This window comes from Nannospalax galili, unplaced genomic scaffold (genome assembly GCF_000622305.1).
Source record: "Nannospalax galili isolate Female #2095 unplaced genomic scaffold, S.galili_v1.0 scaffold1623, whole genome shotgun sequence".
In the NCBI taxonomy this organism is placed as follows: Eukaryota; Metazoa; Chordata; class Mammalia; order Rodentia; family Spalacidae; genus Nannospalax; species Nannospalax galili.
In genome coordinates, this window is record NW_008349082.1 from 15260 (window position 1) to 30082 (window position 14823).

The window sequence follows — 14823 nt, forward strand, 5'->3', positions numbered from 1 at the left end:
GTAGTACCGTGTCTGAATCAGGGTCACACAGGCTGTCGGTGGCAGATCCAGAGCCAGAATGTCTGCCTACAACCATAGCCCCAACGTCTCCACCCTGGAGGCCTTATTAGGTGTCTATGGACTAGACAACAGTTGTGGGTTCAGATACTTTAATCTTAGGCATCGGCAGCTCAGAGGGGGGTCTCTGGTCCAGAAAGTGAAAGCAAATTAATAATTACCCTAACAACTGACTCTAGAACTGAATCACCCGTTTAAACAGAACCCAACCCACACCCCCACTCACTGGACTGGAAGTCGCAGGTTTCCTGGTGGGCTGCTGTCACTGTACTGAGGGTAAAGGAGAGGACTGTGCTGTCTCTCATTAGACATTGCAATTGGCACGGAGAACAACATGTAGCCAACTTCCAATATTTTGTTGTGAGGAAGGAAGGAATGAATGAATGAATGAATGAATAATAGAGTAGAAGATGGATGAATGAATGATAGAGTGGACAATGAATGAATGGTCGATGGAGAGCCAGGTATTGGGACTTATGTGCAGAGTCCCAGGAGGTCTGGCCTCACCTGCTCCCTGTCCGTCCTGGAAGCTGAGATTCTTGATCAATCCTTCCACCACCTGCTCATAGCCACCTGAGGAAGCACAGTCATGATGACCCTGGGGCTGCTGGGATGTGCAGGTGTGGTCACAGTGACACTGGTTTAGTTCTGAGTCAGCCATGTGGGTGAGTCCCTGGGGTCTTGGAAGTCATTTTAGCCCCAATGTTAATTTCATGGACGTTTGTGGCCTTTCTAGGTCCTTCCCCGCCTTTGTGTCTGTGTCCATTGCCTTTGGCAATGCTGACATGTGGAGTAAGTCCAGAGGCCGGGCGAAGTGTCTCTTCCTCCTCCTCTGAATTCCCAGCCCCCAAGCAACTGCCTCCTTCCTCTTCTCACTTATGACTCCATCCTCCTCCCGCTGTGGCCCCCATTCCTCCAGTTGCTCCACAGATACCTAATGGGCTAATGCTCCTTCTACACCCACCCGTGTCACACATGGTCACAAGCTGTGTCCTCTCACACAGTGACATACTCCAGTCTTGATGAAGTCAGTTAGAATGCCTAATTTGGAAGGATTTGATAAAACTCACTTTATGGTTCCTGGGGTCCAAAGAAAGGCAGAGAGCATCTCATACCTGCGCTGGCTCCTTCCCACTTTGTTATAGAATTGGGGGCAGAGATTTCTTTTAAAGGTACTCACATGATGTCTACCATTGCTACAAACCTACGATTGTCCCCCCATATTTTGGGGAGGGGACGAGACTCACTATGTAGCCCTACTTGGTCTGGAACTCACTATTGCAGACCAAGTTGGTCTCCAACTTACATAGATCCTTTTGCCTCTACCTCCAGAGTGCAGGGATTAGAGGAGTGCTCCATCATGCCTACTTTCTCCTCTTATATAACACAGAAACCTCACACTCACCCTCTGAGCAGTTCTGTCCCCAACAGGACTCACAGGTCTCTGCTCAGGGAGTCACTGATTTCAAATCAACTTTAGCATCTACTTTGATCATCATGTGACCGTGCAGTACTCTGCTCAGCTGATGGCCTTGTCACATTCCCTAGAGAAATACCCCTTTCAGGAATTGGTTTTAGACCCTGGGTATTGATAACAGTTTTCCCACATGGAATAGAGTTATCAACAGAAATTCCTATCCCAGATCTGTCAACCACACCTGGCTCCCAGGCCAGAGTTACAGCATCTTCTGTCTCCTGTCTTCTTCCAAGTAGACCTGCATTTGAAGGCATCCTCCTGCATTTCATTTAAGATCTCCACATGATCCTCATCTGTTTGAGAAAGGACATTAAAACACAAGGATAAGAACACAGTTCTGTCTGTGGCCTTCACTCTTCGGGATCATTCCTTGGACTCATGCTTTGTCATTTAAACTGTCATATCAGTCACCATCAATTTCCTGAGAAGAATGGCCCGCCTCGTGGCCCTGCCTGACCCCTGATATGAGTGCCAGGCCTGCTGATCCTGGTCTCCTGTGTGTGACTTCTGGTCACACATCAAGTGCTCAGGACAGGCTGTGGGCTTTCTCAGGGTTTAAGCACAATGGGAAGTCTCATCGTGACACACTTGTAGGACAGCCTTGCAAAGCCAAGCCTTGGAGGACACATTCCTCCTGCAGTGGAGGTCAGTGCAGCTGGAGGGACTCAGCACCTCACGGTGCAAAGCATGCAGGGAGTCAGGAAGGACCACAAGGGGCGATGGGGTCTCTGCCTCTGGGTCTTGGGCCTGTCTATCAGCAAACACTACACTTAGATCCCAGGTGGGAGTCTGTGCTTCTCCCCCACACAGTCTACCACCTCTGAGCCTTCTCCTCCAACTGCCTGAGATTCATCTTGCTGGTTTCTTAAGGACTATGGTAGTCAGAGGGGCAAGAAGGGTCAACTCTGGTGGGAAGATGCCTGTGCAAGGATAAACGATACCACACAGGGGAACCCAGGGAAATCTTCTTTCTGTTGTCTGCACAGAACTGTTATCCAAGCCTTACATCACAAGACTTACACCCGTGGAGGGTGAGGACTGTAGCATTAACATGTGAACCTGGAACTCCAAACACAGCCTACCTGTGGTGGATAAATGGTCAGAGCCTCTCAGAGGGTGACAGGCTGGAGCTGTCCGAGGGCAACAGGACTCTCACTTTACTCAGTGTCACGAGGAATGACACAGGACCCTATGAGTGTGAAACCTCGAACCTAGTGAGTGCCAACCGAAGTGACGCATTCTACCTGAATGTTACCTGTGAGTAACTTCTATTCTGTCATGGCTGCAACTGCCAGATACTCAGAGCTAGAGCCAGGCCACTCAGTCCCACTGGGGTTCACGATGCAGATGGACACCATGGTATCTTGTCCTATGCAAAGCCTATTCAGCCAGACCCAAGAACTAAGAATCAGCCTTGAGTTAAGAACTAGGTGAAGGGACTTAACCCGTCTGGAGAGACTCAGGGTTACCACCTGTAATGGAGAAACAGGGATATCTCCAACTAAGGCTCAGTAAGCACATGAGAAGCTGGGACTTTCTAGTGTATTTTGTACTGGTGATGGAACTCAAGGCCATGTGCACGCTAAACAAGTATTCTACTATGCTACATCCCTAGCCCTGGTTGGGACCTAGTTAACAGTGCTTATAACGTAGCTCAGAGACATACTATGACCTACAGAGGAGGAGCTGCACTTCCCTCTCATGATGTCACATGTGGCTTTATTCTGTTTGCTCCAGATGGCCCGGATGCCCCCACCATATCCCCCCCAGACTCATATTTCCGCTCAGGGACAAACCTCAGCCTCTCCTGCCATGCAACCTCTAACCCACCTGCACAGTATTCTTGGCTTATCAATGAGAAGCCCCAGCCATCCTCACAAGAACTCTTTATCCCCAACATCACTACTAACCATAGCGGATCTTATGCCTGCCTCGTCTATAACTCTGCCACTGGCCTGAATAGGACCACAGTCAAGAATGTTACAGTCCTCGGTAAGTGGATCCCTGAGAAAACTGCACCAAGCTTTTGGTGGAGACTTTTGGTTTTTCTGGAAAGATGCAGAAGTTAATTTCCAGCCTGTGATCATGGGCAAAAGCAAATTCCAATCTTCCTCTGAGAGTCTCACTGCGTCCTGCGTCTCCTCTTCCCTTCAGGCTTCTCTGATTTCTGCTGGCTGACTGGGAATGGGCCTGGAATGTGAGGAGGAGGTTCTCCCAGCCCAGGGAAATCCTTCATTTGTGGGGGCGACTTCCAAGTGGAGGGAGGGTCCTTAAGGTCAAGATGATTTCTTTGTAACTCATGGCTTCCTGTCCCCTCCATTTTCTTTTTCTGACCTCTGTGCCCCTGAAGGAATACATAGATTTGGAAAACATTGGTTTTATCTAAATGGGAGGAGAAAACTCCAAAGATAGGGGACAGGCAGCTCAGAGATCTGTCCCCATCTCTGCTCCTTTCACGATGGGTCTGGCTTTGCTTTCACTCCACTGAGCTGGGAAGGGGTAGGTGAAGGTGCCTGAGAGGCCTGTCCAGAATTAGGATCAAATATGTCACTAATTATTTGATGTGGCACGTTTCCTTCTTCTCAAAGTTAAAAAAAGAAAACCTGTCACTGATGGCCGACAGAGCATCCCTGGGGTCGGTGGGAAAAGTGAACCTCAGGGTCGATGACTGAGGTGAGTGTTGGCTCTGCAGACCCAGCAGAGGGAGGCTGTGGACAGCAACATATGTGATGGCCACAGAGAACAGCGAGGGCCAGTCACTTGGAGAACAGGAAGCTTCACGTCGACTGTCTGTGTGGAGGAGGGAAAGGGAAGTGCCAAATGTTATCTGTAGTGACGACCAGAGTGCCCGGCTTTTTAAGACAGGGACCAATCATTTTCTTTTAAGGTGATGATAAGCTAGCAAATAAAACTCTTGAAAATAGAAAAATCTTTACTTTGAGCTTTCTCCCAACCCTAAAGTCTAGGCCTCAATGTGTTAAGACACCATCCTAATTCCATGACAAATTATTTAAATGAAAAGGAAGCAGAAAGCTACTTTATAATGGAGGGGCCTGCTCATGCTCCCGAAAGTACCAGAAATAGTTTGTACAAAAGTCAAAGGAAAAAGTATTCCACCTGAAGATGAGGTTTCTGGATACATGGGCTGAGAAGAGGTTCCTGGCATGGAATCTACAAAGATGTTCTGGGTCAGGGGTCACTCTATGTGCTTGGGTCAGAGGAAGGTGCAGCTCTGTCTTTACAGATTGGATTGTACCCTGAGCAAGACATGCGACCTTGCAGAGACTCTGGACCACCTCATACCTTACACCATGCGCCCTGGGAGCTGGCTGAGATCTGCTCTCAGTTGATCTCCTCCCCTGTTTCTCCACAGAGCCAGTGTCACAACCCTCCATCATTGTCACCAAAAATATCAAAGAAAAGAACTCTGTGGTCTTCACCTGTGTCTCAGGTGACCCTGAAATCTCCATCCAGTGGCTCTTCAGTGGCCAGAGCCTGCAGCTCACAGAGAGGATGACGCTGTCTCAGAACAATAGAAGGCTCAGCATTGACTCCATCAGGAGGGAGGATGCCGGGGACTATCAGTGTGAGGCCTCCAACCTGGTCTTCTCCAGCAAGAGTGACGTCTTCAGTCTGGTTTTGATCTGTGAGTGATCTTCAGCCCCTCCCACAGCCACCTTGAACATTGTGTTGTTGGGGTTGGAAAATGACTCACGTAATTAGTATAGGGACAGACACCCTTCAGAACCGAAGACAATGTGCTTAGTATTAGAGGCTGTATTACCTTGTTACTACCTTGATTCTGATCTGTACCAGATGGTTGACCTTGGAAGAGACACTCTTTGACATGAGCCTAGTTTCCTCATTTAAAATATTAGAACACAATTCTGTATTTTGAGGTTGTTATGACCATGTTTAATGAATAGTTGACCTAATACCTTTAGCAGAAGGTCCTATAAATAGTCAATGTTCAAACTTTGTGGTCTACACATGCTCTATCAGGAAGTTCCTTACTAGTTCTTATAAGGAGCAGAACTGACGGAGGATTTCATTACGTCACTTGCCGGTTCTGTGAAGTTCTTTGGTTTGATGGAGTATACAAGTGTCAGATTTCCACCTGTGCAATGGGGGTAATAGCACCTCCCTTCTATGAAATGTGTGGATAAGATGTGATGTCTTCTGGCTCAAGACATACCTGGCTTCTCAAAGCCTCTCCTGGGCCCCCTCCTCCTGCCACAGAAGTGGTGAATAAAGGAGTTGATTTCCACTCAGTCTGTCAAGGACGCTCCAGAAGACAGTTACTATCACGAACAAATTAGCCTCAGGTTGACCGTTAGCTCCTGCCGCAGGACTGTCATAAGATGGAACAGAATTGACAGAGAGTGAATCACTAAAAAGAACAAGATGATGCATGGCCCATGCCCCTGTGGGTTTCTATAAGGCTTAGAGCAGCCCAGTGTTTCAAAACAGGAATTTAAGCCACTTGCAGGAGCTGCAGTGTGAGGACACGGTGGTTACAACAGTCACTGGAACATCAGCCCTGTTCCCTTCAGGCCTGGCATGGCCCCTCCCTGCCAGGCCTCTCCTGGCTTCCCTGAAGCTGATCTGAACCTTCTTCCCTTTTTCTCCCCCTGCAGCAGAACAAAACCCCCAAGGCCTCCCCGTGCGGACTGTGGTAATCATTGTGGCCGGGGTCCTTGTTGGGGTGTCTCTGGTGAATGCTCTGTGCTGCTTCCTGTTCCTTACAAAGACTAGAAGGTACCAAGGCTTCTCCCCACAGGATCCTCAAAGAAGGCCTGGCTGTGGGGGAGTCAGGACCTCCCACTGTTTACTTCAATCTACCCACCCAGTGAAGGTGGTATAGCCTGGGGAGCCACCACAGCCTGGTGGGGTCAGCACTCCAATGGTTGCAGCAGTAGCTGTAGCTCCTGGTACATGATAAGGGAGTTCTGGGAACAAGTCATGACAGCAGGTGTTGGATTTGTTTTATGTCTCTTGCCATAGGCCACTGTCACATCCTGTCCTGAGGAGATGCTGTGGCCGCAGCTATGCTGCCAAACTGAGATCATGCGGTTCACCCTGGACACTGTCCACAGACTGTCCACAGGGCCAAGCCTGCTGTACCTCTCTAAGCCTGGACATTTCTATTCAGTGAAACTTTCTGAGTGGACCATCTTGGGTCCTCAGTCCCTTTCCTGGGTCCTGGGTCAAAGTTACTCCTTCAGCCTCCTCAGCGCCCCTTTCGTGAGCCCTCTTCCTGCCATTGCAGAACTGATAGAGAGAAGTGATTCCTGCCTCTTCTTACATACAGGATCCCTTCCTTATACCCTATTTCCCCCCAAAGCTGTGACCTTCCCATCAACTCACGAATAATCCCCACCGTTCCTAGGGTCAGGGTCCAGCATGACCTCAGAGAGCCAAAGCCGCCAGTGTCCACTTCAGGTGAGTGCCTCTTGCCTTCGGTTGTGAATCAACCCCAAGCCCTGCCCCACAGTGTCCTCTCCTGTAGCCCCTCCAGTGGTGTCTCAACCTTTCCTTGGAGCACAAAGAAATCCTCTCCTAAACATCACAGGGAACCTGGACTTCTGTGCCAGCCCAGTTCTGTGAGCTGCTGGAAAGAGTCAGCTCCTCGGCCTCCTCTGCTCAGTCACTTCTGAGGTGGTTGGAGTGTCTCTAGAAGTAGACAATTAATTTCCCTGATGCTGGGATTGTTTACCACCTTGTCCTCCTATAGAAGGGGACCCCTTACCTCATGGCACTTACCTCACACCCTCCTGTTATCCTCTCTTTTGTTTCTAGGTCCTGGAGCCTCAGACAGCTATGCCCTGGTAAGTCTGATTCTTCCCCATCACACAGGGTCCCAGTGGACTCAGGGTGGGATGCTGTCACACCCAGCACTCTAGACAAACCCATAAAGTTAGGAGATAGTGAACTCAGCCCTGCCCAGGACGGGCCTTTCTTCAGGGCAGTGCCACCTTCTCCCTGTTGTGAGCTGCACCCTTTGTCCGTCCTGTGTCTGAGGAATCCTTGAGCTCAGCACATGCAGAGTGGGTGGTGGGAGGATCATCACAGGTGTAGGGAAAACAAGGGTGTGTAAGGCTGTGTGCTGTGTGTTCACATGAGGAAGGAGGTGCTCAGAATGCAGAGCTGGTCGCACTGAGGGGACGTGGGGAAAAGAGACACAGGGAAGGGAGCTGTGGCCTGTCAAGACCAGGAGCCTCTAGCCAGCGTTGTACTTGCTCAGTGTGGTTGAGCCTCGCTGGCCCTCCCTCCGTGTCCCCTGACATCGGATCTCTCCACTATAGGTCCCCTTTTCCACCCCCAAGGAAGCCACTCCTGTATACCAGGTAAGTAAGGCTGATGAAGGTTCCGGGCTTTCAGACCCAGGATCGATGCGCCCTCCACATCTGGCTGAGCTTTGACATTCAGGAAAGAACAGGGGATGTGATGAAGGACGATGAACAGAGCGAGGAGGGACTGGGAGCCGGGACACTGAGCCCAGCAGCACAGTGCACAAACAGCTCCAGTCTAGCCAGTGCCTGGGAGATGTTTGATGCTCTTCTGAGCAGGGTGCAGGGATGAAGCCTTCTTTCATTCTTCAACAGGAGTTACTAAAGCCTAGTGTGAGCATTTATGACCAGATCAACCACACAGAAGATGTGGCTTCTTAGAGTTCTCCACAACCAGCTGTGTATGAGACCAGAAGAGTCCCCTTGGCATCCAGAGCCAAGGAGGCAGGACAGAGATGTAAACCAAGCCCTAAGGGAACTCTGGGACTTGGGAAATGATGGCACTTGCCTCTTTCTGAGGACTCAGTGATGCTTCCTTGTGTCTGAACAACCACGGCCCTATTTCCTCAGGAAGATGGGCTACAGGGACAGTCAAGGACTCTCCTGGTCACCTGGAAAGGACTGAGTAAAGAGTCCCTCTGCTTCAGCTGCTCTTTTTGCTGTCATGGAGACGTCTCTTTAAAAATCAGTAAATGTTGGGGCTGGAGAGCTGGTTCAGCGGTTAAGTGAACTGTCTGCTCCTGCAGTCACACACTGCAGCACCCACATGGCAGCTACGAACCCTCCTTAACTCCAGTTCCAGGGGAATCCGAAGCCCTCTCTGACCTCCGTGATAGTGCACGATATAGGTACATTCAGGCAATATACTCATACGCATAAAATAAAAATAATAAATAAAATATTTTTAAAATATAAAAAAATCAGTAAATGTTTAGAAAGATTTCTCTCTCTCTCTCTCTCTCTCTGTGTGTGTGTGTGTGTGTGTGTGTGTGTGTGTGTTGCACATGTTGGGTATCACAGGCCACATTCCCACACACAAACTTGTGCTTGCACTGGAACTCCAAGAATGTTCTCTCAATTCTGAGTGTCGTCTGTCCTGAAACAAGAAGCAGGGAAACAGCACTCAGAGCTCCCTGCCAACATTTGGCCCTGGCGAGTCCTTGTCCCTCACGTTGACGCTCATATCGTGAAATGCAGATCAGAACCACTTCATGATTCCATATTTCTCCTGTCGGACTGGATAACATCAAGAGAACCAAAGACACCAAATGCTGGTGAGGATGTGGAGAGAGGGGAATGCTCCTTCACTGCTGATGGGAGTGCAAACTCGAGCAACCATTGTGGTGAGCAGTGTGGAGAACTCTTAAAAAAATAAAAATGGGGGCTGGAGGCATGGCTCAGTGGTTAAGAACACTGGTTGTTCTTACAGAAGACCCGGGGTCGAATCCCAGCACCCGCATGGCAACTAACAATTGTCTGTAGTTCAAAGGGATCTGACAACCTCTTCTGTCCTCCATGGGCATCGGATGACATGGGTGCACTTACCTACACGCAGGCCAAACACTCATACGCATAAAATAAAAATAATAAAATATTATAAAAATAAATAAATAACGAACCTACCACATGACCTAGTTGTACTCCTTGGCATATACCCAGAGGCCTCATCCTACTATAGACATACTTGTAATTCCATATTTGTTGCTGCTCTCTTCACAATAGCTAAGACATGAAGACACCTAAATGTCCATCAGTTGATGGGTGGATACTGAGAATGTGGTATATTTGCACAATGAATTTCTACTCAGAGGTAAGGAAAGATGAAAATTGTAGGCAACTGGATGAAACTAGATGCTGTTATATTAAGTGAAGTAACACAGACTTGGAAAAAAATAGTGATGTATGCTTTCCCTCGTTTCCAGATCTTAGCACCAGTCCCTTAATGTAAGTAAACATCGTGATGTCAGCACAGGAGCCACAAAAATGGAAAGGAAGCACGGAGGTAAAGGGAAAGAAAGCATCTGAAAAGGAGACTTGGAAACAGATGTAACCAAGGGAGAAACGTGGAAAATGCGGGTATTCAACTGAGAAGGATGGAGGGGAGGACAAACCAAGAGCCATGAGGGTAAAGGGGAGGAAGGAACTCCTGAGAGGTGGGGGTTAATGAGAAACAGGTATTATCAGGGAGAAAATGGGAAAAATAGGGGCACTTGATTGGTATGGAAGAGGGAGGTTAGAAAGGGAGAGAAGAGAGATAAACAAAGCTTACGTGGTGTAAAAAGCCAGAGAGAAATGTGTAAATTCAGTCCCCCTTGAGAAATACACATACAATTTCTGAACACGAGTGAATGTGTATACCCGAAGGCTGTATAAGAAGACACAGTGCCAGACAGGAGAAGCTTCTCTTCCAGCTGTTGGTCAGAGTTCTCCCAAAATAACACTGGCTATTGCCACAGCCCTTGATTACCCCCCAGAACTTGAAGGTAAGGCCTTACTGCTGAAGACAGGACATACTTTGGACAAAGAAGTTGGAACAACGGAGCTAGAACTGACCTGGAAGCCTCTGCCTGAAGACTAGCTCTCGTTTAGAGGATACTTTGCAAGCTGCTAAGGGAGAACATCAAGCAAAGGTCCAACCCAGTTCCGAAAGCTAAGAACCACAGTGACAGGCACAGGAAGTATAGTGACACTTTTATTTTGGGAGTAACTGACAGCTATCTATTTGAACTTAAAGCTCTCTCAATGGGAAGGAACTCATGAGCGGTACTGTAAACAGCCAAATACACATGGCTGGAGAGGTCACCGGTCCTGGAGAAAACCCTATCTCCGTCATATCTCTAGAGAAACGAAATTACTGTATGCTAAATATGGATTCTTATATTTACACACAAGCATACCATACACCACTCATCAGAGAAGCTTCTTTTTGCAACATATGGAGGCTACTACAGAGTCCCACAACTGGACACACACTGCGATTTTTTTTATTGAGCTTTTGTACATTTCTTACAGTAGAACTTAGCCAAATTTAGATCCCCTTCCTCCATCCAGTCCCTTGTAGCCCCCCTCTCCCACTGGATTTCATGCATTCTGTCGTACATGTTAAGTCCTATCTGGTCAAGCATTTGTACCCAGGTGTCCTTCGTATCAGTCCATCCAAGGCTGACTGGAGTCTAGTCAGCCTATCTAGAGATGCCCCCTTAAAGAAGATCTACTCTCCCCCATTCTGCAGTAATCAGTTGCCAATAGTTACTCAGTTAGTGTAGAGGAACCTACCTCTGCCTGCTACCCATTTCCTTCCTTCTGTGTTGGGTTTTTGTGTGATGGACTTGACATGGGTTTTCTGCATGCTGTCGACATTGTTGCAAGTTCCCAGTGGTCTGAAAGTCTCTGTTTCCTTATGTTCATCACCAACCCTGGCTCTTACAATCTTTCCACCCTTCCTTTGCAATGGTTCCTGAGCCAATGATGTGTGAGGTATAATATAGGAATCTTATCCAGGGAGACGCTCTCTGGAGTCTCTTATTCTCTAAAACTGATCCCGTTGTGGCCTTCTGTGTGTATCACACTCTGTTGGATGCGGAAGCTCAACTGGAGAGGTTTGAGGAATGTGTTAGCTTTCTCTCCACCTCTTGTTCTACCTTGTTCCATGACCCTTAGGTGGAGCGGTTCCACTGTAGGTGTGCCACTTAGAGCTGGGCATCTCTCAGCCATATATTCTCTGTCTTACTAGTTATGGGTTGTAAAATTCTCCATCTGTTGCAAAAAGAAGCTTCTTTGGTTAGTGGTATGCTCTTCTGTAAATACGAGAATCCATGTTTAGCACACAGTAAGAAATTTTATTTGTTGAGAGGTATGGTAGAGGTAGGGTTTTCTCCCCAGTCATGTGTATTTGACTATACTGACAGCACCACCCATGAGTTCAGTCCTACTGAGTGGGCTTTAGGTCCAAATAGATAGCTGTTGACTACCACCTAGATGACAGTGCCACCACTGCACCGAGAGAGCTAGTGTGCTATTCCAGTTGTTGGTCTTCAGGCTTTGACAGATGTGTCCAGCTAGCGGCCCTTGCAGCGTTCTCCACATTAGGCAGAGTGGAGACAACAGAAGTGTCTATGAACAGGTGAATGTGCAACAAACTTGGTCTACGCATATGTTCCAGTAGTCACCAGTCACAAATACACGTCCCGATGCATTCTATAATATGTGCCAGCTTAAGAACACGATTAAACAAAAACAAGATAGCACTGTTTACATCATTTTATTTTTTTGGTCTTTTTGAGACAGGGTCTCCCTGTAGCTGCAGTTGGTCTGGAACTCACTATGTAGACCAGGCTGGTCTTGAACTCACAGAGATCTGCCTGCCTCCGCCTCTAGAGTGCTGGGACTAAAGCTGTGCACCACCATGCCCGGCTAGATCATTTTATTATGCTTCACTTTCTGTTAATTTTTAAATTATGATTTCTTCGAGTCTTAGTTTTAGTTCATGTGATGATGATAATTCTTGATAATTCTTGAAAAAGTACGATAGTTGTGCAACATGAAAATGTGTTTATGGGGGATCTGGCCTCTGTCTGGTGTAGGGGCTGAGAACCCAGCAGACATCCCGAGAGTGTGTGATCAGACCCTGCCAGGTCTAGGGGCTAAGACCTCAGGAGACCACCTGAAAGCACTTGGATCCAGCCTCCATGTGGCGCTGAGCTTCCCCAAAACTTCTGCAAATCTTGTCATACCCAACCCCCTAATTGGGATTACATGAGCACCCTCCCATGGCCCCAGGGGTAGACCTCCCCTACTGTAGGGCAGAGACCCTAGCAGACTGCCTGAGAGTACCTGATCTGGCCTCCAACTATGGCGGGGGCTGTGAACTCAGCAGACTGGCTGAGAGTGCCTGATCTGGCCTCTGCCTGGTGTAGGGGCTGAGAACTCAGCCGTCTGCCTGGAAGTGCCAAAATCAGGCCTCCCCTTAGTAAACATCCCAAATTGTGCTCTGAGGACCTGATTGGAGTGTCCAGACATTAGAAGGAAGCCTGAGTGTACCTGACTGGAGCCTGACTTGGGCCTCTGTGGGAGCTCCTGAGTAGTTGATCTGAAGTCAACAGTTCCCTCCAAAATAAAATCTGAGAGAACCTGAAACCTAGACCAACCAGCTTTACATACCCAATAAGAAACCAACCAAGGCACAGCAATAATACAAACAGAAGCAGACTTCAACTCAGCCAAGGAAGGTTTGGGTTTCAAACTAGAATCACAAACAACAAAAGAAATCCACATGCCAAAATTGCAATGGAAAAATAACAGGGAAAACCAAAATAACACGTTCCCACCAAACCCCACCAGCCCCATGGAGGAGTTCTACAAGGACAAACACCCAGAGATGTCTCAGGACAGAGTGTAAAAGAGCAACAGTAAAAATAATGAAAGGATTCAAGAATTTAAAGAACACACAAAGAAGTCAATCAAAGAGCTAAAAGAGGATGGGGCAAACTTCCGATTCAATTCACAAAAAGACAGGAACATTGAAGAACACTCAGGCTGAAATGAGGAAGGAATTAGAAAAACTCAATAAGCCTACTTGAAATAACAGGAGAAAGCCTCAATGCTAGACTTAGTAAAATGGAAAACAGAATATCAACACCGGAGGATAAAGTTGAAGAATTGGATCACTCAAGTAGAGATTATGAAAAAATTTTTAAATGAAGTACAGGAATGAAATATGCAGGAGAAGTGCGACATCATGAAAGGACCAAATTTTAGCAGTTTGGAGCTCAGCAGACTGCCACAGAGTGGGGGGTTCTGGCCTCCAACAACCAGAGGGCCTGAGGACCTAGGGGACAGCCTGACAGCCCCCATATCCTGGCTCCATATGGTGGTGAGCTTCCACTAATTGAGCCATACCATCCCTCTACCTAGGATTTGTGAGGCCCCTCCCAAAGGCAGATCTGGCTTTGGAAGACTAAGACTGGGATCTCAGCAGACTGCCAGAAAGTTCTGGCCCTCCCTGGCCTCCCTCTGGCATAGGGTTGACAATGCACAAGACTGCCTGAGAGAGCCTGTATCCTGCCTCCACGTAGTGGAGGAAGCCTGAGTGTACCTGACTGGAACCTGAATTGGGCTTCTGTGGATACCCCTGAATAGCTGATCTGAAGGCATCAGTTCCCTCCAAAATAAACATGAGAGAACCTGAAACCTGTACTAACCACCTTTACATAACCAATAAAGAAAGGATCTAGGCACCCTGATAATACAAACAGAAGCATACTTCAACTTAATTCTCATATCAGAATCATAAACAAAAGAAATTCACATGCCAAAACCACAACAGAAGAATAATAAAATGGAAAGCCAAAACACTGTGTCCCTCCTAAAGCCCACCAATCCTGTAGAAGAGTTCTACAAGGAGAACCCCTAGAGATAACCCAGGACACTGAATTTAAAAGAACAATCATAAACATGATCAAGGAATTCAACGAACTTAAGGAACACATGAACAAACAAATCAAAGAGCTAAAACAAGATAGCGATAAACTTCTGAATGAATTCAGAAAGAGACAGAAACATTGAAGAAAACTCAGGCAGAAATGAAGAAGGAATAATAAGCCAGCAGGGGAAAGCCTCGCATATAGAATGAATGAAATGGAAAACAGAATATCAACACTGGAGGATAAAGTTGAAGAACTGGACCACTCAAGCAAAGAGTATGGAAAGTTTTAAAGGAATAGAGGAAGGAGAAGAATTTCAGGTTAATGGTATTGGCCAGATCTTGAACAGGATTGTAGAGGAGAATTTCCCAAAATTAAGGAAAGACAGGAAGCACATAGAACACCAAAAAGACAGGATCAGAAAAGAAACTCCCCACAGGAAGAAGAATTTCAGGTTAAGGGTGTTGACCAGATCTCAAACAAGATTGTAGAAGAGAATTTCCTGAAATTAAGGAAAGACATCTCCATACAAATACAGGAAGCACATAGAACACCAAATAGACAGGGACACAACAGC

At 47.4% G+C, this 14823-nt stretch overlaps 1 protein-coding gene across 1 annotated transcript in view; it reads left to right on the plus strand.

The window, feature by feature from the left end:
• The first annotated feature begins 716 nt into the window (after positions 1–716).
• Positions 717–14823, plus strand: part of LOC103744620 (carcinoembryonic antigen-related cell adhesion molecule 1) — a 49920-nt gene continuing 35813 nt past the window's right edge. The window contains exons 1-9 of the mRNA XM_029570052.1: positions 717–722; positions 2416–2791; positions 3272–3526; positions 4908–5180; positions 6172–6292; positions 6924–6976; positions 7334–7362; positions 7840–7881; positions 8140–8202. Coding sequence (XP_029425912.1) covers positions 717–722; positions 2416–2791; positions 3272–3526; positions 4908–5180; positions 6172–6292; positions 6924–6976; positions 7334–7362; positions 7840–7881; positions 8140–8202 — 1218 coding nt within the window. The remainder of the gene's footprint in view (positions 723–2415; positions 2792–3271; positions 3527–4907; positions 5181–6171; positions 6293–6923; positions 6977–7333; positions 7363–7839; positions 7882–8139; positions 8203–14823) is intronic.